General features: G+C 43.2%; 1 protein-coding gene across 2 annotated transcripts in view; it reads right to left on the bottom strand.

Annotated features, from left to right (window-relative positions):
- LOC107377151 (solute carrier family 12 member 3) overlaps positions 1 to 19,657 on the bottom strand; it is a 38,350-nt gene extending 18,693 nt beyond the window's left edge. The window contains exons 1-11 of one of the 2 annotated variants that reach the window (XM_054747567.2): positions 19,544 to 19,657; positions 17,144 to 17,232; positions 14,268 to 14,424; positions 13,355 to 13,477; positions 13,167 to 13,242; positions 12,233 to 12,328; positions 9,377 to 9,516; positions 9,148 to 9,258; positions 5,632 to 5,743; positions 5,096 to 5,226; positions 4,924 to 5,008 (exon numbers count right to left, since the gene is read on the bottom strand). In XM_054747567.2, coding sequence (XP_054603542.2) covers positions 4,924 to 5,008; positions 5,096 to 5,226; positions 5,632 to 5,743; positions 9,148 to 9,258; positions 9,377 to 9,516; positions 12,233 to 12,328; positions 13,167 to 13,242; positions 13,355 to 13,477; positions 14,268 to 14,424; positions 17,144 to 17,217 — 1,105 coding nt within the window. In that variant the 5' untranslated portion in view covers positions 17,218 to 17,232; positions 19,544 to 19,657. Of the gene's footprint in view, positions 1 to 4,923; positions 5,009 to 5,095; positions 5,227 to 5,631; positions 5,744 to 9,147; positions 9,259 to 9,376; positions 9,517 to 12,232; positions 12,329 to 13,166; positions 13,243 to 13,354; positions 13,478 to 14,267; positions 14,425 to 17,098; positions 17,233 to 19,543 lie in introns of both variants that reach the window. The other variant, XM_015946589.3, reaches the window with a different exon arrangement.
- Positions 19,658 to 24,780: the final 5,123 nt, after the last annotated feature.

Genomic DNA, 24,780 nt, shown 5'->3' on the forward strand with positions numbered 1-24,780 from the left:
AAGAAGTTTGCGTGAGTTTCACTTCCGCTTCCGGTCGGCAACAAGATGGCGCCTGTGCTTGGCTGTGCCGCAGTCACCGGCCACTTTTTCAAACTTTTCTCCACTAACCTCCTCTTATCCACCTTGCTCCTGTCTGCGGTCCTCTTCAGTAGTGTCCCTGCTACCATCTCCTATGATCGCCAGACTCTTTTGTCCTTCCGTTCGTTCACGATCGCCCAAGACGCACCGAGGATGTACCATCCCATTTGTTTACCTGAGTGGCGCACCGGCCCAGAGCCAAACGACGGTCCCGAGCTGCCCGCCTCCGGCTATGTTTATCCGGTCCCGTGAAAACGTCGGAGGAAAAGAGGTAAACGAGCAGGATCCAGGTGAGAATAAGACTTATCTTAAACCGTGGTTTATCTAGTAAACATCGGCGCGATCTTCTAGCTTCTTGTTCTTTGTTTGGTGACCTGAGTGCCACTTCCGCATTCCCGCCAGGCCGCGTTGCGACGTGGTTCATCCGCCAAAGTTTTTTAAGGTCAGTTTATCCTCATTCCTCAGTGGTTTCTCCTCCTGTTCCCTCCATATGTGGTTTTTATAAACACCGTGGATCTAACCCTGCTAATTTATGTCCACTAACTCCAGCTGTTTCTGTAGTTTCTGATTCCTCCACCTCAATCAGCATGGCTCTATTAAATACCCGCTCTGTTTACAATAAGACCTTCCTGCTCAATGATCTAATTCTCTCTAAAAACCTGGATTTTCTGTGTCTGACTGAAGTTTGGCAGCAAACATCTGATTATTCTGCTCTGATTGACCTTTGCCCGAGTGGTTATACTTTTCTTAGCGTGCCCCGGGGTTCTGGTCGTGGTGGAGGCCTAGCTGTTGTTTTCAGAGACCATCTTCCATGTAGCTCTACAACCTCTGGTCGCTTTGCTTCCTTTGAACTGCAGCTGATTAAAGTCGGGCGTAAGGACCCGTTCTACCGTGCTGTGGTCTATCGTCCACCTGGTCCAAACAGTTCTTTCCTTCAGGAGTTTAGTGACTTTCTATCCTCCACTGTGAAGCTGTCCAGACTGGTTATTGTTGGTGACTTTAACATCCACGTTGATGATCCCTCCGATCACTTTGCCATGAATTTCTCCGGCCTTATGGACTCCTTCAGCTTTACCCAGCATGCTTCTGGCCCCACACACACCAGGGGGCACACTCTAGACCTTGTTTTTACCCTGAGTCTAAATGCTGACAGTGTTTGTCCTGAGGACGTTTATATTTCAGATTACGATTACATTTTCTTTAACTTGTCAGTTTCTGCATCCCCACCTCCTGCTCGCCGTATGGTAGTTCTCGTTTTCTTAATGAGAGCACAGCTAGCAATTTTTCTGCTGCTTTTGATCCACCCTGTTCTTCTGATAACGACCCAGATTCCTTAACTTCTCAGTTTAACGAGCACTGCCTCTCCATTCTGGACAACATCTGTCCTGTCAGAACCAGATCCGTTCCTGCAGTGAACCCTACTCCCTGGTTTAATGACAGCCTTCGCAGCCTGAAGCGCCAGTGCATAAAAATTGAGCGTTTTGTGGAAGAAAACCATCTCCACGTCCATCTGCTGCACCTAAAGGATCTTCTGACATCCTTTAACTCTGCAGTCAGAGACGCCAGGGTTTCCTATTTCTCCAACCTGGTGTCCCAGAGCAAAGAGAACCCCAAGGTGCTGTTTAACACCATCAGCAGCATCGTCTCTCCTGCCTCTCCTACAGCCTCCATCCACTCTGTTGCAGACTGTGAGAACTTTCTGTGTTTCTTTGTGGACAAAGTCAATAAGGTTAGATCAAGCATCTCTCCTTCAGGCTTATCGCTGCCTCTCCCGACTCCAACCAGGCCCATCATCCTAGATAGCTTTGCTCCTGTTTCTTTGCCTGAGTTAACCAAACTAGTTAACTCTATGAAGACCTCTGCATGCCCCCTCCACATCTTACCCTCATCTTTGAAAGTGCTTTTCAGTCCATCGGTCCCGGCTTCTCTGGTTTCTGGTCAGGTCCCTGCTTACTTTAAGAACGCTGTAATCCACCCGCTTCTTAAAAAACCGAGTCTCGACCCCTCTCTCCATAGCAGCTTCAGACCCATCTCTAAACTTCCGCTCATCTCCATGATCTTGGAAAAGGTTGTGGCTAAACAACTCACAGCTGCTCTTGATGAACATAACATCTATAATAGCTTCCAGTCAGGTTTTCGTAGAGCTCATTCTACTGAAACAGCTCTTCTTAGGGTCTCTAATGACCTTCTGACTCACAGTGATGCAGGGGACTGTTCTGTTCTGGTCCTGCTGGACCTGACTGCAGCCTTTGACACTGTTGACCATCACCTGCTACTGGAGAGGCTGAGACTCTGGGTAGGCCTATGAGGATCTGCTCTGGAGTGGTTCTCCTCTTATCTCTCTGAGCGCTCCTTTTCTGTGGCCGTCTCCAAGTTTAGGTCCTCCACCACCTCTCTTACCCATGGTGTCCCACAAGGTTCTGTGCTGGGGCCTCTGCTCTTCCTCCTCTATCTGCTTCCTCTTCAGCACATCCTGAGCTCCTTCAAAGGAATCTCCTACCATCTTTATGCAGATGACATCCAACTGTGCATCTCCTTTAAGCCTCATGAGATGTCTAAGCTGCAGCTGTTCCACACCTGCTTAGACTATCAAAACCTGGATGGTGGGAGCTTTCTTCAGCTGAATGAAGATAAGACTGAGATCCTCATATGTGCCCCAGACAAGCTGGTTCCCAAAGTCAGAGACTCTCTTGGTCAGCTTGCTTCCCACACCATACCTTCTGTCAGGAATCTTGGTGTGACCTTTGACCCAGCTCTCACCCTGGATTCTCATGTCAGTTCTCTTGTTCGCTCTTCCTTCTTCCATCTCAGGAACGTTGCTAAGCTGAGTCCCATTCTGTCCCGCTCTGAACTTGAGACAGTTCTCCACACCTTCATCTCCTCACGCTTAGACTACTGTAACTCTCTTTTCACGTGTCTGAGCAGAACCTCCCTGAACCGTCTACAGGTGGTTGAGAACGCCTGTGCTCGGTTTCTGACCAAGTCCTCCAAACACACCCACATCACCCCGCTTCTCCTCCAGCTTCACTGGCTGCCAGTCAACTTCAGGGTTCATTTCAAGATCCTGGTTCTGGTCTATAGGGCCTTACATGGACAAGCACCATCTTACATTGGTGATCTTCTTAGTCCCTGCACCCCCAGCAGGTCCCTGATGTCCAGTGATCAAAGCCTACTGGTTGTGCAGCGCACCAGGCTAAAGACCAAAATTGACAGATCATCTGCTGCTGTGGCCCCCAGACTCTGGACCTCTCTCCCCCTGAGCCTGAGATCAGTGGACTCAGTGGTCTCCTTTAAACTCACCTGTTCAAGCTGGCTTTTGTATGACCTTCTTCACCTCTCTCTCTTTATTCTGCTCTCCCCACCTATTCCACCTTCCTCAGGATCCACTGATTTCCCTCTTTCCTGTTCACTCTCTCTTAACATTTTTTAATCACAATTGTCTATTTTTGCTCATTTTAAATATATTTTTAAACAGTTTCTAAATGCTTTTTTATATTTTTACATTATTTGTTTTTGTGAAGCGCCTCATGATTTTTATCTTGAGAGGCGCTATAGAAATGGTACTTTCTTCTTCTTCTAAAGAAGTTTGCGTGTGCTTTTGAGCAAATATTGTCACTGAAACATATCCTTATGTTGTTTGACGCAGTGATATCTTGGCTCTGTTTTATTTTTGGGTTTCTCCTTTTCCTCTCTTTCTGCAGGCCTAGAATCAGATTCTTCAATCCTTTATTGTTTATTTTTGTGAACCTTTCCTCCCACCTCATCCTTTCTTCTCCCACTTTTGTCTTCATTTCTGTCTCTGTGTCCACCCGGATTAAAGACAACCAAAAGCATTTGTAATTAACTTGTGTTATCAGGGGACAACAGCTGATTCTGTAATCAGAGTAGAACTGTGAGGCTTGTTTTTGGCACTCAGACATTAATTCTGATTGCTTTACAGCTGGACAGGACACACGGGGGTGGGGGTGGGGGGGGGGGGGGACAAAGTTTACTGAGATTCTTTTTTTTTTTTATTCAATTGGAGTTTCACATGCAAGGTGAACGTTAAATTGGTCTTCTACCCCTATTTCCTGCGTAAGCTGCTGATAGAAATTAGGCGAGGAAACGTTTGGATCAGAGAAATTCACGTAGATCACTCCAGGGCTGCAACTGAGTGTGAGACACGCGGATTTGACTGCCTCGTGCCCAAACTATTTCTCGTGCTCGATTAGAATGTGAAGTCATTTATACTTGAGACCACCCTGCTGGGAAAACCAGCACCGTTGGTAGCATATGTTGCGTTTTGGTCATGCAGCGGTGTTGCCGTGGGGTTCTCTCACAACAGTTTGTCCTCGCTCTCCCACAGTCAGTCCGAGATGTGGTCAGTTCAGTTCGGTTGTATTTATGCAGTGCCAAATCACGTCAAGAGTCATCTCAAGGCACTTAAAGGGAAATTTGCTTGATGACATCATTGCCAGAGTTGGATAAGAGGGAGTTTTTCGTTAACCATCCGTCATTCTCCTGGCCTGGCTGTAGTCCTTTAGCTTTAGCTTAGCATAAAACACAGCTAGTGAATGGATCCAGCTAGCATTTGAGCAATAAAGTCTTTAAAATTACTCATTAGCGGTCCCGATTTCACATGCCCAACTATGGGAAAAGTAAGTAATTCGATTTCTCCGTTACCTCAAATATAACGGCATTAGTAACACCGTTATATTTAATCATATTTACTCCCAAAACCCACAGCGTGGTACACAATTATACTTCAACACATCTTTTTTGAACTAAATCATTTTTAGGATCAAGTCAAACCACTGAGAATAAAAAAACTTTATTCAAAAGTACTTTCTGATAAACGAGACCTACCAGAAGTTACAACGATCATCACATAGCCTGCTGTAGTAAAGAGAATGGACATCAGCGTGCCTTTGGGGATGGCAGTGTTAGGGTCCTGTGAGGTGAAATGACAGAAAGGTCAGCCCAGTGCTTGGAATTTGGTCTGGTTTGTATTACTATTGGATTTTTAGTAATTTCTTACTTTAAGATCCCCAGAGATGTTGGCTCCAGCTAGAATGCCGGTAACAGCAGGAAAGAAGATGGAAAACATCTGGAAGAAATTTCCTTGAGAACCTCTCCAGCTTGGTACTAGGTTCTCTGCCAAGATATCACCTTAGGAAGAGATGACAAAAGAGTTGTCACATGGCGAATGACCAGAAACACACCACAGCTTTGTTAAAGTGTGTTTACTGAGGATGTGCTCCCCAAGCCCTGCCACTTGTGTTTGTGTCTTCCCCTGTCGGAGTGACTCCACTCCTGTTACATGATTCTTCTTATGTATTTAAACTCTCTTTGTCACTGGATCATCTGCTTATTCCTGGCCTGGCTTTAGCACAAAAAAACTTTAACTCAACTGCTTATTTCCTCGCCTTCACTTGACTCCAATCCTCAACTCACCATGACAATTATACTGATTTAAAGTTTAGTTTTTATTCCTAAATGTACAAAACACTCTTAACTTTCCCCCTCACTGCTATTTTTGATTCACCCATCATGCGTACGAAACGCGACTTTTACCTCGATATCCAAAGACACCAAGAGCTTGTTTCTCGACTGAAGCGGGAATGAATGTGCCGATAAAGTAGCTCGCGACAGCGATGCAAAGAGCGGAGAAGAAAAAAATTTGAGTCTGAAACAAAGAGTAGAAAATAAATTAAAAACAAGTAGCAGAATTATGAGATTGAATCATTTTGTTGTTTACATTTACATAAATATGGAAACATTTGTTTAAAATAATGCATATCACACACTTTTTTAAGGTAAAGAAAACATTTAAACCATTTAGGGGGAAGTTGGAGTTGCTGCCCCTCCATATAAAGTAGGGATGTCCAGGTCCAAGCTGGTGATCGAAAAACAGTCCCAATCACGTGGTTTCAGACTTAGAACCGGATCCGGACTCGGATACAGCCGGGTTCCAATCAGGGGTGGACAGGCACCAAAATTCGGCCCTGGCATTTTTACGAATCGTTGGTCCTCAGTCGGCCCTCCCCATTGGGAGCGCGGTGGGGGTGGGGGGTGTTGCCGCCTGCGGACTTGTCTCTAGGCCGAATGTGAGATCTGATTTATCTAATAGATCTAATTTAATCAATTTCCCTCTGGGATTAATAAAGTATTTTTGAATTTGAATTGAATTGAATTGAACTGAATTGAATATGGGCTGGGACTGTTAAATTACAAGCAGGGCCAGACTGCTGCAACCGGGAGCCCTGACCTTCCAGATCAGCTCATTCTTCACGGGCTGAGATCAGCGGGACATTAGCTACATGCTAACGCGGTAAAACAACTCCTCATCATCGCTCTACTCATCGTTTTTCTTGCAAAAAACGCCTGGAAAAACTCTGTTAGCTTCGGGTTACCATGTAGCTAATGTTCTGCAGATCACCAACTGTGGAGTAGTGTCGGCCCAAGCTGGGAAAGCAGCCCACTTGGCTAAGCGGCCCACCAGGACAGTGCCAGAATGCCAGATAGGCCAGTCCACCCCTGGTTCCAGTTACGGGGGAATCCGGCTCACCTGAAAGCACGACGGGCCCGAAGCCCTCAACTTACACACCCAGGGGAGCCCGAGAAAAGATCCTGTTTCTGCCTGTATTACATTATTTTAAAGATATCGGCCAGACGCAAAATTCCTTTGAATGGTGTGTGTAAAGAAGTATTAAAACCTCTGATGAAAAAGGTTTTTGGATTTTGACGGCTGGAATTGTAAGAAAATCTGATGTTTTTGACCGGCGCGGGAAAAACAGAACCTAACTTCCGGTCTAGGTCCTGGGCAGCTGGTGACGTTTCACAAGGCGCTCTGCTGAAACAGCTGTAGTAAACAACGCCTGACTCTGGTGTTTCTGCGTTAGCGTTATAGCAGAGAACAATGTGTCATCAGTTAGAGCTAGCTTCTGAAGCCTCTGCTAGTCGGTCACACCTGTTTTTTTTCTCTGGGATGCGGCGACAAGAACGGATATTGGATTACCGGAGACGTTCAACCGAACTCCGTGCCCTGCAGCTCTATATCAGAACCGGAGGTGCAGACATGCTTTGGACCGTTTCATTCAGAAAACCCGTGGCCCGATTAGGACACCGGGGAGGATTCTGTTCGCCTTCGGAACCAAAATCGGTACAGTTTCTTAAAGTTTGTTCAACATGTCATGTCTGTGCTCCATCGGTAGCTTTCAGTTAAGTTCTCAGCTGATTAGCTCCATCATATTGTCCCAATATAATTCAGTAATCTACAGATGAGTAAAATATCGTTTTACCAGCTTAATCGCTGTGTGTATTTATTGATATAACATTGGAAAATATTCAACCAATTGCTTACTAGAATACATCTTCCTGATGCTAACTCGCCAGCTCGGATCGTTGTTTTCTAATCCAGGATGACACGAAGGTTCTACCGGTCCTATAGGAGGATCTATTGTTGAAAATGGGGATCATCTTTTAGATTATATCTGTGTGTGTGTGTGTGTGTGTGTGTGTGTGTGTGTGTGTGTGTGTGTGTGTGTGTGTGTCATAGCTTTCACAAATTACTTGTTTATTCTTTACCGGCGCTAACACGGTTAGCGCTGCAGCAGTCATGCTAACGGGACTCTTGCTGGAGTCCAGAAGCAAGATGGATTTATACATGTAGTTTATAATTTTAGATCAAACCTATGTTAGTTAAAAATACGTGTAGGACACGGACATATGGCTCAAGCCTTTAGCTGCAGCTGTAAACGCAATTTTCTGTTTTAATTAGGAACACGATAGTAAACAAAATACAGTGATCTACCATGCTAGCAACAGCAGCTACCTAGTATGGCATGTGTGAGTGACGTATGCAAAACACAGTTCTTCGCTGCCTGGAGGAGAGAATTTTGATTTTCTGTAATGATTTATGACAAAATTCCTTAACAACTCAAAAACTGAACCCAGTTCATATTCATATAGATGGTAAAGTGTAGTTATACTGTATTTCTACAATTTTAATGCTGAGTCTGGCCACTACCTTTAATGGACTCTCAGCATATCGAGTTTTATGGTATATATTGGGCTGCATGGTGGCGCAGTGGTTAGCACTGTCGCCTCGCAGCACGAAGGTTGCAGGTTCGAAACTCGGCTGCGGCCTTTCTGCGTGGAGTTGCGTGTTCTCCCCATGCATGCGTGGGTTTCCTCCGGGTACTCCGGTTTCCCCCACAGATCACAACATGCCCTATAGGTTATAAATTGTAAGTCGCTTTGGATAAAAGCGTCTGCTAAGTAAATAAACATAAACATAAACATATGAGTGGAGAGGACAGAGAGCAGCAGAGTGATCTAATCTCAGTCCCACACCCAGGGCCACTTCCAGGCATTTTGGGGAACAAGGCTAAATAGGCTTCTGCTGGGAATTTTTAATCTCAGGTGCTATTTGTTTTTATAGACTTTTTCATATTTGCTGTTGCAATCAATTCCGAAAATGAAGAATTCAATCAATCGAAGCTTTATTTATAAAGCACCTTCCACAACCCCTTACGAGAGCCCAAGGCGCTGGACACGGCACTTAAAAAACTAGAACGCAGTACAATGAATAAAACTAACACAAAAACCAAACTAAGGAATTAAAAGCATGGATTAAGAAGGATGACTGACCCAGCCCAGCAAAATCTCAATAAAACACAACAGCGCTCTGCTTGTTAACTTCCTGGATGTGTTTCTTTGCTTTCTTTATTCCTTTCTATCTATTATAGAAGTATCAGATTGGGACTTGGTATCGGTAGATGCTGTAAATGAAATGACTTGGACTTGGGGGCAAAAAACCCTAATCTGGACATTTCTAATATAAAGGTGGAGGTTAGGCCATCTCAATGGGCGTTTTGAATGGCTTCCACGGGTGTTTCAGACATGAGGAACCAAGTAGAGGCCACGAGAAACACCCTGGACTTACTGGTGAGATGATATCCTGCAGGTGGCCTGGTAGCTGTGTCTAACCTGGTGCCCTTGCAAACAGATTCCAGTAACAAAAGATGGACTCTTATAGTAGACGGCTTTTTCAACAGATGATATCAGATGTGTCTTAAAGGTACTCACCTTCATCTCCCACTCCAATCCAGCCAGGATAATGAACAGGAGGAGAGTGAATGAGATCACTCCAATGACACGGATATCGTTGGCTTTGTCAATGAAAACAACATTATGTTCCTACATTTACGAACAAAAACACAAACAACTCATTCAGCTGCTTAGCAATGTATGGGAACACTCAATTACCTTCATGTTTAAAAGTAAATGTTTTCAAATAGATCAAAAAACTACGTACCGTCATCAGATTATGGACCAACTCTGCAAAACCAACAATGTTGAGGGAAGATGCTACTGCGTTGGCAAGGGAGAAGATAACTCCAATGGGTCCTCCTAGTTCAGGACCCAGAGTCCGGGAGATCAGGAAGTATGTCCCACCTAAGGAACATTGCACACACAAATATTATTATATAGAGAATTGATAACAAAATTAAAATCACGATATGATTTTCATGAAATGTGTATTCAAAGTGACTTTTATTTATTTCATTTAGAAATCTCTTTACTCCAGATAAATAACAGGAAACATGGAGTTTGTGTCTATTGTACTTTTGGAAAATGATCTTCTGATCTCTGTAGATTATGTCTAAATCTGCCATGTCTTCTTTTATTCTCCCTGCTCTCCATCTGTCCTTTGTGCAGCAAGACAACATCGCTAACATGCAGCCTGTTAGTGTGTCTGACTTTGTTTTTGTTGACGTTATGGTTTCCTTTCAGTCTTTTAAATATTAAATTCAAATAAGAGAAAAAAGCCTAAACTTACTGTTGTTTGTAAAACTGAATATAAAAAAATGACTGTGTTTATGTCGATTCATATTTGTGCATGGTTTATCCTGTTTAACCCTAACGCCCCCCAACTGGGGGCCTCTACAGTTTCATGTCCCAAACATCTACAACTGTCCACGTTCTCCAAACACGACTAAAACCACACTCAAACAGCCCAGATGGGAAACAAGGCCATTTTAAAGTGTAATAAATTAACATACAATGATATTTGAACTTTATTTTAGAAGAGCACCTGACCTTCTCTGGTGTCTGCTAGAAAAAAAAACATTGAACAAATGTAGTTGAGGACCCCTGGAATAAATAAAACAATTGACTAAATTTCCTAAATGGAATTTGAACTCACAACCTCCATCCTGTCAGCACTTTCACGCAGGGCAGCTCTTCTAAAATAAAGTTCAAGTATTATTTTATCTTAATGTATAAAAAACCAAAAAATAGCTTTGTTTACAATCTAAACTGTTGTGATTGTAGCTGTAGCTGTGCTCGGGGAATGCAAACCATCACTGACGCTCGGGACATGAAACTCCAAAGGCCCCCAATTGGGAAGCGCCAGGGCCCAAAGAGAAAAGGCCTGGGGCCTAAAGGGTTAAACAAGAGGCGTCCAAATTATGCCCTCTGAGCCGTTTCTGCCATTAAAAGGGTGGCGATGATGCAGCTTGTTATGAACAGAAGCATTTGACCCGCTACAGCAGGCTGCTGATTTTTTTTATTACGTTCAGGTTTTTTTTTTTTTTGGAATGTGAGCAATAACAAAAAATGTGAATAAATGAAATTGTGTTAAAATAAAAAGGTAGAATTTTTTTCTTTTAATTAGTAGGTTTTTGCTTTAATTGTCATTAATTTCCTGGTAAATGGCACGACAAACCTTCACTTTTACTACAAAACCTGACTTATTACTGTAAAGTGACCAAGATCAGTTAAGTCTGCCTCTTTTTAAAGACCAAATTACTATAAAACAATCGACCTGTCAGATGAAGGGATTTGAGGTCTTTCTAAAATTAAAGCAAACATATGAAGCATTTTTATGCTGTAAATGTAAATTTATTAAAATTGTCATTTTCTTTTTGTTAAATTGTTTTAAAGTGACACTGTGTAGTTTTGACCATTCATTTCTGGAAATATCCATCAAAATGTGATTGAAAATAAATTAAATGATGGCCAGTTGTTGAAAAATATTAGCAGCGTTGTAACAAATAACCATAAAAATTAGGTTTAAAATGCATGGGAGTGGGTCTAAGGCCCAATCTCAATGCTCACACTGCGCCCTGCGGTCTTCAGCAAAGTGCACATGAAGAAAGAGTACTGTGGGCTCCAAGTGTGTAGTACACAAGTGTGCAAATAATAGCAGAGTTGAGACGGAGCATTGCGTCATCGATCGCAACGCGTGCCGGGATGCTGGTTGCTGTGAAACTTTTTTTCTTCAAAAACCTTTATTAACAACTTTCAAACAAACAATAAAGCAATTTTTTGAAATAAATTTTTACTTCATTGCTGCTTTGTCTAAAACATTCAGAGCATCAACTAATCATCCTAAAATGAACTAATTTCATTAGAAAATACATATTTTTAGAAAAGGAACTTGAGCCATTTCTCCCGCAGCTATGACTTGTGGGTATTTCCCTTGCCCGAGGTCTGCATCGCTGCAGACGTGGGTGAAGTGCAGATTAAGGGCGCAACGGGGGAGTGGTCAACATCCGCACTTGAGATTCGGGACACCCTACACACTCGCACCCCTGGCCGGGAATGCACAAATGAAGGGCGCAAGTGTGAGTATTGGGATCGGGCCTAAGTCTCTGGATGCTTAGATGCCATGTTTCCTTCTACGGGGGCCCGTGAGGACAAAATGCATTTAGTGATTTGTAACAAATGGTTACAACACTTTCGTCATTCTTAAATGTTGTTTTACATGTTTGCCTCTTCACTTGTTGCCAGTGATGAAAGGGAATCTGATGTGCTTGTTATTTAGCTAAAGTTTGCACTCCCCAGTGATTTTTGACCCTAACGGGCATCCGTTGGTAAGATTTTACTCCAACACAAAAATACTGCTTGCAACGATTTAGGTATCTACTGCCCCCTATCGCCAGGAAAAATACACACTGTCACTTTAACAATTTCAGTGTATTTTTGAGTTTCACAGAGGTACTCATAAGAGACGTCATAGCTTCATTCGCATATATGTAGATACTCTCAGAGTATTTCATTAAAGAACTATTATACTCTAACCACATTTGTTGAATTTTAGGTAAATTACCAACTAACCAGGTGTTCTCCATGTTTAATATGATATTTACTTTACAGAGACACTTACCTGAAATGACCCTCCCATTAGTAGCAATGGCAGAAATGGATAGAGCAGTGATTGTAGTCATGGTCACGGACATTGCAATAATAACCAATGTCAACACTGTGAAGGAAAATACAAAAATATTAGTCCTAAGTGAAATCTGTTTGTACATTTTAGTTCTAAACCTGGTTTCTGCACCTCGTGTTACAACGTCAGACTAGCTTAGATCTGCTGAAGTGGGTTTCTCAGGAAACACTTTGAGATAGCTCTCCAAACAACTTCCTTTTGGAGAAGTTTTGACTAGTTTCTAACAGATGAGCTAACGGCTTGTCTAAGTGAGCACAAAACAAAGTTTCTTTTTTTTTTGAAAGCTAGAAAAAGGATCCCGTACTCAAGCCCAATGACAGTATTGTGGCATCAGTGTAAACGAAAGTGGACTGATGATAAAAGGGCAAAAATAAATCTACTGATGGAAGGCAAAGAGAGACCGATGGGCTTAATTAAAGTCCCATAGTCATCATCACTCTGGTGAAATTCATCTCAGCATTTGACCCATCCCTGTGGGGAGCGGTGAGCTGCAGCTGTGGCTGCGTTCTGGAACTATTTGGTGGTTTAACCAATCCAACCCTTTAAAGCTGAGTGTCAAGCAGGGAGGCATTGGGTACCATTTCTAAGTCTTTGGTATGATCCGACCGGGGTTTGAACCCCGATCTCCCAGTCTCAAGGTGGACACCCTACCACTGAAGTGCACCATTTACTCATTACATCCTCAAATGTCAATCAACAAACCATTAATCAAAAAGGGACTGTTGCTTTTTTTCTAATCTCATACCCAAATTCTCAACATTTCACTTTTAGGCTCAGAAAAAATGCACAAATTAAAAAAATGGGAATTTTTAATCATGAAAAAACAAATGCACAGTTTTTATGTTTTTTACTGAACAAACAGATGTCTTACCAACGCCTGCCTGAGAGGTGATCCATGTCAGGCGCAGGAACATCAGGACTCCCCAAATATTCACCATGCAACGAATCTATGAGCAAAGTTTAATCAAACTTGCTACATATGCTAAACCAGCTCAGCGACACATGAATTATCGGTCTTTATGTTTAAAAGCTGTAGATTTAGCTTTAAGAAGTGCTTACCGTGACACCAATCACCCAGCCAAATCTGGGGGGAGTTTTCTTTTTGGGAGCTTGAGATTCTTCACTTTCGATATCTGTTTCTTGCATGTCGCCTGGGTTGGTAGTGTCTTCTACCTCTTTTATCTTTAACCAAACAGTCAGTGTAAGTACATTTCACCTATTTTGTTTATCATTTCACCTAGTCTTTAAACTGCAGATGTACAAAAGCTCTCCTTGTCTATGGTCAATGCTATTTCCTTTACTTCAGACATTGTTTCAGTTATTAATGCAAAAAAAAAAAACACAACTCTAGGCTGAGTTGTGACTTTTTTGGACAGGATACTACCTCAAAGGTACATCACCTAGTTTAAAATAGTCCCCCCCCCCCCCGACCTCTACCGTGGAGCAAATAGTTTATGCGAGCCTGGAAGGTTGGCATTTAAGGATCCACAAGAGGGAGCTGACAATCAATGGGAATGTGTCGCATTCCGCTAGCAACTGCAGTACTGCGTTGATGTACACTGAGCTTAGCACAGCAACCTAGCTTGAATGCTAACTCGACCTGCACATAAATTAGCAGGGGTGTGCTACCATCGTCGGTGTGGAGTTTCTCTGCTTGAACTCTGCAGATTTAATTAAAATGAGTATTTAGCTGCTAATTCAGTAGTTAGAATCAGGTGTGCCTGAGCAGAAACATATCCAACACACGTGGCGGCCCTCTACTAGCGCTGCATCGTTATTCGCGCATAGTGTGAGGCGTGGCTTTCAGCTCCTTCCACAAAGGGATGAGAAACTAGAACTGTTGAAATTTCAAAACCTTCTTTTTTCTCAGAAGAACATCACCTGTTAAACTAAACGAACATTTATCTCTAAACACTGCAACTTGGTTTCACCACATATCATTGAATGAATTTATGGAAATCAGAAAGCTTGCCTCAAACACATTGCGGAGGGTTTCAAGAGATGGCCTGTTCTTTGTTTTCTGACGAGGTGCAGAGTTGGCATAGTTCTGCAGCTGGGGCAACTGGTCCATGGTGCTGTAGACGGAGGCTCTGCGCAGCTCCATCATGGCGGCACGATGGTCAGCCGCACTGCAAGATTCAAGTGCAAACAATCAATTCTCTTTCTGATAGATTGATGGGAGGGGGGTAGAATCGATGTCTCCAGAGCTCCACTTTGACAAAGCTATCGCAGCACAGCTGAATTCTGTGATAATTATTATTCATCCATGTTTTTATTCTTGCCAAATCCAGTGTTGGTACTTTTTCTGAATACCCAGCCATCGTCCATGTCTTCATTCGGACTTGCCGAGAACAAAGGACGTTCTTCTGGTCATCTCCAACTCGTCATTCTCCTCTCTGCTGGCAAGGCGATGCTAACCTTTACCTTGAATTTCATCTTCTCGTGTTTCTCAGCCTTGAAAACCGTTTTTGTTCTTGTGGAAGATGCTGTAGAAAGTTACGTTTACATACTAAACGAAACAACAAGGTGCCAATTCATTGTTCTCTTTGTTGATTTTCCATTATTTTTTCTACTAATTTCTGTGAATTGCTTTAAAAAAAGATACACTGTTAGAAACTGAGTTTAGTTGATTTCACTTGACTCAACAAATAAAACCAGAGTTACAAACATATTCGTGTGTCAACACAAGTGAAAGGGAGCATGAGAAAGAAAAGTCTTGCGTGAACCTCAATCTCAAAATTACAAGGTGGGGATCAGGGTATTTTTTTAAGTAATTCCAAGTATAAAATATATTTGTATCATCAGCAGAGAAAATAAACTGTAATTCTTTTAGAAACGTCACAGAAATTATTAACATGTTAAGTGAAAAGCCTTGCACAGAACCCTGAGCCCTGAGGGACCCCATATTTGATCAATAGGAGGTCTGAGTTTATATTTTCTAGCAGTACAAATTATCTTCTGTTATTCAAATAACTGCTGAACCAGTTAGGACCTCTACCTCTTGCTTCAAATTCCTGCAATTTAGAAAACAAAGTACGGTCAATGTTGTCAAATGCTTTCCTTAAGTCAATAAACTTTCTGACTGTAAATTGTTTCTATTCTATTCAAGGACGTAATTTTCACTTTAGAAGTGGGGGGGACACGGGGGTGGGGGAGGGGGTTTACAATATGTTCTAAGGGGAAACAGGCTTCAACACAAACGGTTGTTTTCCGCTTGGTCCTAGAGCTCAACCAGTGTCAATTTAATATAGCGTAATATTGTTTTTCGATGGTAAAAAGTGCAGGGGTCAAAACTTGACTTTGGGAAAAGTGGGGAGGACATGTCCCCCCTGCCCCCCCCCCCCCCCCCCCCAAATTACGTCCATGATTCTATTGCAGCTGTGACTTCTTCCTGTGATTTTTGTGGTGCAAGAGATGCAGATCTGTTTGATCTAAATCTTTACAGACTCCCATTCATCAGGTTCTTTTTAATTAAACTGTCTGGAAAAAACATTTCTCCAGTGCTTTAGAGAACTGGGAAAGCACTGAAATTGGTCTATAATTATCAAAACTATCGTCACTAATTTAGCTTTTTGTCACTTATTTGAAATATATCATTCCAACACATTCTCACACCTGAAGCAATTAAAACTGACACACGATGACCAAGCATTTGTTTCCGATGAGCTGGGAGGCCCAACATTGTCTTATTGTCTGCTGGGAGACATTTTTGTCATTTCCCATTAAAACATAACTTGCTGGTTGAATTAAAGTAACTTTAAGTAAAGATTGGCCAAGAAGTCTGAATAATTATGGGCAGCAGTTTATGTCTATCTAATTTGCTAGCAGCAGCAATACCTCCATGACAAGAAGCAATGGTCAGATACTGTGCCAGCCTAGTAACGGATGGACAACGTTAAATTGATTTTGGAGCTAAATAAAGGTCAACGTTTAAACCCTCTTAACTCCAAACTCATGTGTAATACGGACATTCATTAGAAAGTCCTGTGGGCTGGTGTTGTTGCTGTGCCTCCATGGGGTAATGGGACAGACAACGTTGATTAAAAACACAAACTCTGCATTTGCTTTCAAACGTTATTGGATTCCAACTCCAAACAAGCTTACACAGATTATAATTTATAGGAAGCCTAAGCCACGCCCATCTACTTCCGGACCACGGGTCCACGGATAAAACGAAAAAATGAATGCAAGTCAACGGGGCTAAAATTGCTATTTTCTAATTCCGCTTGTTTTGTGCCACGGCTTTCACATATGATGCCCGTGAATTTTAAAGAAGCTTTTTGATACCAAGAATGCGCTTATTTTCAAAAGGGGAAACGGTATTTTACGTTTTGTGTGAAAATAAGTCCAGGACTACAAATGTGCTTCACAAAAGTGACGTCATCAAACCAGACACGGAGAAAACTGAGGCAAAAGTGCTATGAGTTCATCAAACTTCCCACAGGAGGACAGAACCACCATAAATCTGGTCATGTGGTAAGTAGCAGCTACGCTAGCAGAGAGAAGATTAAATGCGACATGCCAATTTCTGGTGTGTAGTCATGCTAATTACGAACATTTACAAGCTGATAAATCTCAAAGTACGTGACTGGCGTGGTCGAAACACCCATCATTACTTTTCATTTAAATTACAATACAATATGTGTGTGATCCAGGGCGTAAGGCAAAGCAGATTAGAAAATAGCGTTTTTAGCCCCGTTGACTTGCGTTTGTTTTTTCGTATTCCGGGGACCCACGAGCCGACCAGAAACGGAGGAGACTTTGGCTCCCTATAGGTCTGATGTAGATGATAGCAGCCCAAACCTGAAGTCCTGGTGGTTGTGACCATCTAAATGGTGTGACGAGTACCTGGGCGGTCCTTCTTCATTTGAGGAGGGGGAATTCCGGGCCAACGGATTACGTTTGGATGTCAACTGCCCCATCGGCTCGTCGCTCTGCTGTGATACAAAAAAATAACCAATATTAATTTTCCTGTTTACGATTGTTTCTGTGAGTAAAGCTTTTCCTCTGTTGTAGAAACGAGGCTGGAACAAGAATGAACAAAACAGCTGATGCATGCTCCGCCTGTGTGTGTTTTACTACTAAACTACCACCAACGGGGCAGCAGTAGCTCAGGTGGTAGAGCGGGTTGCCTCATGATCGGAGGGTCATGGGTTCGATTCCAGCTCCCGCCAGGAGTATCCTGCTGTTGGGTCCTTGGGCAAGACACTTCACCCAACTTGCCTGTGTTAGCGGTGGTCAGAGGGGCCGACGGCGCCAAATGTCAGACCTCCCCAGGGCGGCTGTGGCTACAAGTAGCTTACCATCACTAGCAGTGTGTGAATGTGAGAGTGTGTGAAAGCGTCTTTGGGGGGTCTTGAAAAGCGCTAAATAAGTTCAATGCATTATTATTATTATTATTATTGAATATATACTCTATACTGTATGCTTATTCGTTGTCTTTTTCATTTTTAAATCTTAATTGGATTTTGTGTATTTTAATTGTGCTGTCACATTGATTTAATGTTCTTGCTAATTGGAAAGCACATTGAATCGTCTCTGTATGTGAAATGTGCCATGTAGACACTAGATTATGGACATCTATGGAGTCCTACCTAGATGTTTGAGTCCTCACCCTGAGACAGAGTCCTGCCACTGTGAAGAGGAAACTCATTGTGGCTGCTCATGCTCATAATATTGCTTTAATAACTGGGAGTTAGCGAATCTGCTTGAAATTTCACATGAAGGCATTTATATTTCTAGGTTGCAGTAAAGTGATTCCTAACACAACTTTTGAATATAGTAGGAGTTAATAAAAGTTTCATTTTATTCTCACACTGCAGTAATCAATCATCTGAACTAGGGCTGCTCGATTATGGCAAAAATAATAATCACGATTATTGTGACTGAAATTGAGATCACGATTATTTAAGACGATTTTTCTATTTATGTTGATTTTATTTGTTTTTATTCAGTCATAAAACTGCTCAGGGCACAATCAGGACAAAAATAAATAAGAAACAAGATGATCACTAAAAGAACTCCTGATTCCCAGTATAAAAAGACCAGTATACTTACAGCTCATAGTCTATGACCCAAGGGCTACAGACCTTGGTTTAACTCATTTAAGTCTAACCAGTACAGACCCAAATACCAATATCTTGCAAATACTGACAGCAAGAATTATACAGTGGCATTCATAACAAATAAACGCAAATAAATTGATGTTCACAAAATGTTGCATAACATTTATTGAGTTGTGTCAAGGTGCTGTAGGAGAGTGAACTAGCACCGTGTCCTCAGAGAGATTAGTTATTATTTATCAGCGTGAGGAAAATTATTTATATTTCTACCTTAATTATAAACTATTTATTTACAAGTCTATCAGTTAATGTAATAATTGTCCCAACCACAGCTGCACCCCCCAACCCGGTCTCAGCAATCGGGGCAAGCTGCACGTGTGTTTAGCGCGCCGCACGCGCACATTTAGCCATTTTTAGCGGCTCAGGAGTCCGCAGGTGCGGTGTGTGTGTCACTCACTCTGGTTAATCCAACAAGGAGCCGGCTCTGAGAGCCGTTTCTTTAGCGACCGACACATCACTACATCATTCCCTTTCCTAATGTCCTCAAGAACGGTCGGGAGCGCAGGCGGAGTGTTTAGCTAACCTGCAGGAAACGTCGACGACAGTTATCCAGAAAGTAGCTAAGGGATACCAGAGATGTTTCTGAGGTGTTCGCTAGGTACTTTTAAGATTTAAAAAGTCAAGAAGGGGGTCTGAGAAGCTGCTAGAAATAGCGTCAAAGTCGCCAAGTTGGCAACACTGTGGGAGGAGCGCTTCATTTGCAACTCAGGGCAGCACAAGTGGGAGGAGCAAATAATCGGCTTGTTTTGTTTTTTATAATCGTTCAAAACTCAGATCGTAATCGTGATTAAAATTCGATTAATTGAGCAGCCCTAATCTGAACCCCATTTTAAGGACTAAATATGATAAATGACCCACACTTGTTCCTAGCTCAAAGGACTTCAAAGCGCTTTACACTACAGTCATTCATTCACAGGCTGGTGGTGATGAGCTGCGTTGGAGCCAAGGCTGCCCAGGGGCACGCTGACAGAAGCGAGGCTGAAACATCCTCCGGTCACCACCAGCAGGCAGGGGTCTTGCCCAAAGACACGACTGACATAGACGGGTGAACTCCTAACCTCCTAACCCCCTTGTCACCCCTAAACAATATAGCCTTTATGATGATACAAAACAGTTCATTACTTACAGTCAATTCCTGTTTCCAGTCAGCGAGTCTCCTCTAGCAGAAGATTCACCTGCTGCTTTTGATGCGCTGTGGAGCTCCTGTTATTTATACCTTCAGTGCGGCAGGTTTTACACCCTCCCATTGGAGTTGTGTTTCTTCCCACCTCACAAGAACACCCACATACATCCTTCTGTGGCACACACACAAGCAAAACTATCATCACTTCACTAACTCTCACTTTTTTATGTCTGGACGTTTTCCAGAAGTGGATCTCTGGGAAAGAATAAAGGCCTGACCGAAGTTAACATGCTTCATGTAGGAAAATGTTCATCTTTCATCCATTTCATGGAAGATTTTCTATTCAATTCCAGGAATTATCTTTAGCACCAATGCGTGACAGCTCTGAGCTCTTTTTTTATCTGCTGCCATTTTGCTGTTTGCTGTGCAAAATGTAAACATTTCATTATTGAATGAAAAATAAGGATCTCCACCAAGAGATGAGGGCAGCAGCCTAAGCAGAGAGGCCCAGACTTCCCTCTCCCCAGCCACTTGGACCAGCTCCTCCAGGGAAATCCCAAAGCGTTCCCTGGCCAGCTGAGAGACATAGTCCCTCTGGTGTGTCCTGGGTCTTCCTTTAGGTCTCCTCCCAGTTGGACGTGCCTGAAAAACCTCACCAGGGAGGCATCCAGGATGCATCCTAATCAGACACCCGAGCCACCTCAACTGGCTCGTCTCGATGTGGGGGAGCAGTGGGTCTAGTCCGAGCCCCTCCCGGATGACCGAGCTTCTCACCCTATCTCTAAGGGAGAGCCCAGCCACTCTGCAGAGAAAAGTCATTTCAGCTGCTTGTATCCACAATCACATTTGATCGGTCACTACCCAAAGCTCGTGACCATAGGTGAGGGTAGGAACGTGGATGGACCGGTAAATCGAGAGCGTTGCCTTCTGGCTCAGCTCTCTCTTCACCACGACAGACCGCATCGCCCGCAGCAACGCCTGCATCACTGCAGACACGGCACCAATCCACATGTCGATCTCACGCTTCAGCTTTCCCTCACTTGTGAACAAGACGCCGACTATAAATGACTAGGATGTATTTTGATTTTCAAATATCATTATTATTATCAGACAGTATCAGGAGCAGGGGTGCAACTACCTTCTCTGTGAGGAGTATGAAAACCCATGACAGCACCATTGATGATTAATATAACATAACATGATTAATGTAACTGCATTGTTGGTTCTTTTTTAAAACACAGAAAAGGTTGTTTTTTTTTTTTTACCTTGCTGCTGACAGTTTCATTCGCAGCTGCGAACTTCCTCAGAGCGGGCAGCAGAGGGCAACAACGTCCTCTGCTGCCCACAGATAAACGGAGTAGGAAGTGACGTCACCATCAGTGTCAGCTCTGCGGAAGTTGGCAGCCGCAAACGAAACTGTCAGCAGCAAGGTAAAAAAAAAAAAAACTTTTCTGTGTTTTAAAAAAGAACCAACAATGCAGTTAGAAAAGCAACACAGTAAGAACATACCAAAGATGATTAATATAACTTTTTTTTTGTTCCCCGTGTCCTGTCTGGCTGTGAAGCAAACAGAATTAATGTCTGAATGCTGGTGACAAGCAAAAATAAGCAATCATTGATGAACAGGAGTCTGCTTCTAGACCTGCAGAAATGGGACACACAACAATACAACAGGAGCAAGCTATCACTGCGTCAACCTGATGAGAAAACATAAAATCAACATTGTTTTACTGAACAATCATGATAATAAATCACAGTGCATTTAGTGCCAACCACAGCCTTAAGACATGTGTTGAACGTGCCCAAGCCCATACTTATGAGAGTACCATGTGAGCACCTGTGTGTGTACACGTGCTTGTTTATGTAAGGTTTATCTATAGGAGCGTCCAATAGAGAGTGTGAGGGACCACAGATCTGCCCCCCAAAGATGTGTAGGAGATGGAAGGAGCTCCAAGTCCCAGAGATCCAGGAGCTGCCCCAGAGCACAGGGACCCCATGGAGACTGCAACCAGAAAAGCCCCCGCCCCCCTCGAGAGGCACAGAGGATCGCCCTGGGGGGTCGCAACCAGCAGCCGGCAGAGTCCCGGGAGATATCAGCGGCAAGTCCACAGGCCTGCCCGCAGCCTCCCACCCCCTAGCCAGCCGAGCCCAGAACCCAGCGACCCAGGACCCAGGGGCAACCAGCCCCGCCGGGGACCCAGCAGAGCCCAGGGACTCAGATCCCACCAGGAACCCACCGGGATCTATCAGGCAGACTCAAAAAATCTCTAACTCCCTGACCCGGGAGCCGCAAACACTCAGGCAGACCAAGGCACCACACTCCACACCAAATGTGGCAGGGGGAGGGCAGGCAAAGACATACAAGAAGTCCCAGGAGAGGGGAGGAGTCCAAGACCCCACCTGACATACACAGTCACACACTCCCTCCCTGATGCTCACACATGCACATACAACCAAAGACTTACAAAAATGAATGCTAGACACCCACTCACGTTCCCCACACACACCCTATTCACTCTTTAGTTTAGTTTAGTTTAGTTTATTTGTCATATGCAAGTTAGCACAGGGTCAACATTGCAATGAAATGTGTTTGACGAGCAGCGGTTTCTCAGCAGCATAATACAATAGAAAAAAAGAACAAGGTATAATACAGTAAAAGCAAAATATTAGAGAGTCATGCTAAAAGTAAAAGCTTACTAAATAGATAAGTAAGTATAGATGACTAAATATAAATATATCTAAAAATAAGTGAGTAGTAACATTAAAATGAAGTAACCAGTGCAGGTTAAATTTTACTTGTGGAGCTGCAGGGTCCCGGTACTGCTGCACAGAGGGTACAGCCATCACCAGTTCCCAAAGTTCGACGTTTTCTGCTGGGGTGATGATGAGCAGGCACCCCCGCCCAACGCCGAGCAAAGCATCCCACCACCCCAGACCCCAACATGACGGCCAGCTTCCCCTCCTAGCCTCCAGCCCCAGGAAGCCAAGCAACAACAGAGGTGTGCTAAGACCCCTAGTCTTCCTCCACCTGCTCCAATACAGTGTTGATGAGGTGTATTCCATGGCTGTGGTGAGCGGGCAGTGCGGGCATCGTCTGGCCTACGCCAGCTGATGAAACCACACCACCCCACTTGCACCCACAGCCCTCGGTGTCTAAGTGCAGTTTAAAACTGGAAGTGAGCACCGGCACTCGGGATGAGGCTGAGATATCCCCCTGCCAAATGCCGTTGAGTATGCTCACTCCCAAGGCCCTAAGTGTGTGTTTGCGTGGAATGTCGTTGGTGGAAGTGTTTAAGGTGCAAATAAAAGTGGGGGGAAGGCTGCCACAGGAATGCGGAAATGGGGTCCACACCCGCACTCCCTGACTTGTCCACCCCCGAAGGTCCTATGTGCATGTTTGTATGATGATGTGAGGGAGCAGGAGGAGAAAAATGTGTGGGGAAGGGGAGGAATGGCTGGTTGGCATAAGCCCTCCAGGGAGCCAGCTCCCCCACTGGCCCTAATAGGCACCTCCATTCCCAAAATGCCCCCCAGGGCATGGGGACCCGAGCCCATCTTGCCAGCGCCCAAAGCAGCAGCAATGCAGAGCCCCACGGAGTCCGAGGGCACCAACCCAACCCCACCCCAGCAGAATATCTACTCCCATCCCTGCATTTGCACAATTTCCAGAATATTTAAGATATGAGTTATCCAGGTAAGGTTGAGCTGTGATTGGCTCACCGGACTGGCCGGGGAGTGTGGCTAAACTGACATGCAGAGCAACATTGTTTGCTTTGGCCTAGATTTCTAGGCTTACCACTCTTGTAACAAAAATTACAAAAGCCAGTGCTATCCAGGCGTTTACCTCTAAACCTTTGAAACACAAAAAGCTAAAGTTTTAAACATCGAAATACCGAAACTGAAGTATTTATTGGTTATTGGGAATGTAATACCTACATTTTCAGTTTTATTTCATTAAGTAATTACATAATAATGTGTGTGTACATGTGTGTGTTTGTGCGTGCGTGTGTGTGTGAGAGTGTGCGTGAATCTTGAATCTGCAACAAGACTAAGTCTGTGGTCTCTGGGTCTGCAGCTGTGTAATGTGGAATTCACATTGGAGGTGGGGTTTTCTTCGAGTCCAAGCCTCTCATTTTGGGGTGGAAGGAATGGCTCACGAAAATAACTTGCAGTATATTTAATAAAAAATGATATCTCAATAGTGCTAAGTGTTACATGTTATAATTAATTGTGTAAAATAGCATGACACACCCTTTAATACCAAGGAAACGTACTTCCTGCAAATAACATCTCCAAATGTTTTGGAAATCTTTGTGTAAAATATCATTTTAATTGCGTTTTCCATATTTTGACTTTAATTGCTCCCTTTTTTAATCTGAGTGGCTGTGGTGCACAAAATGTACACTTGTACTTCATGTACTTCCAACTCAAAACTCTGATATTTCCCAGCATCCGTCTCTCAGGATAGCCAAATCACTTGATGTAATCAACCATCTGCTTTCGTAAGAAGCTGTGGCGTCAGAGATGAAAACACTACCTGAACAGGTTGTCCATCTAAAAGCGAGTTATTATTTAACACAAGTGAACTGAGGAATTATTTTCCACTAATGCTGATCCAGTTGTTGCGAAAGCAAAACTAGACACGGGTACATTTTTGTGGACTCTATGAAGCTCTTGCAAAGTTCTTTCTTAGAATAAAAGCCTTGTCTTATTTTCAGACCCATCTGCCTTCCGTGTTTGCTTTTTATCAGTTGGTACCTAAATTAGACCGATGGTCTCACTATAAAAGGAACAATACAGAACTTTAGTCGAATGGAAACATTTAAGCCTAAAAAAGTTTGTTTCAACTAAACTAGTCAATGTTTATTTAAAAAAAATAATTACAAGGATAAAGAATCTGACACTCTTAATAGCTTCTGTATTTGTGAGATGTTATGCTTCTTGAAGATGTAAGAATAGGAGGTGGAACACCTCAAAGAAACCCAGAAGAACTATCTACTGAGCCGTGGTTCTGTGTAAGCTTTTTTCTGAATCACTAAATACCGTAATATGTTTGGTGCTCATCAACCTGTCCTCTCTGGGGTTCATTTCCTTTTGTTGAAGCCAAATGCCTAAAGATAGACTTCTGTTTGTCGTCTCTTAACAGCAACCCACATTTGTCTACTTTAAAGGACAAAAGCCACGTGACGAAGGGTTTCTAAGGTGATGAATACATTTTATGTTGGCATTAGTATCTATAT

The sequence above is a fragment of the Nothobranchius furzeri genome, chromosome 14, assembly GCF_043380555.1.
Source record: "Nothobranchius furzeri strain GRZ-AD chromosome 14, NfurGRZ-RIMD1, whole genome shotgun sequence".
Taxonomy (NCBI): Eukaryota; Metazoa; Chordata; class Actinopteri; order Cyprinodontiformes; family Nothobranchiidae; genus Nothobranchius; species Nothobranchius furzeri.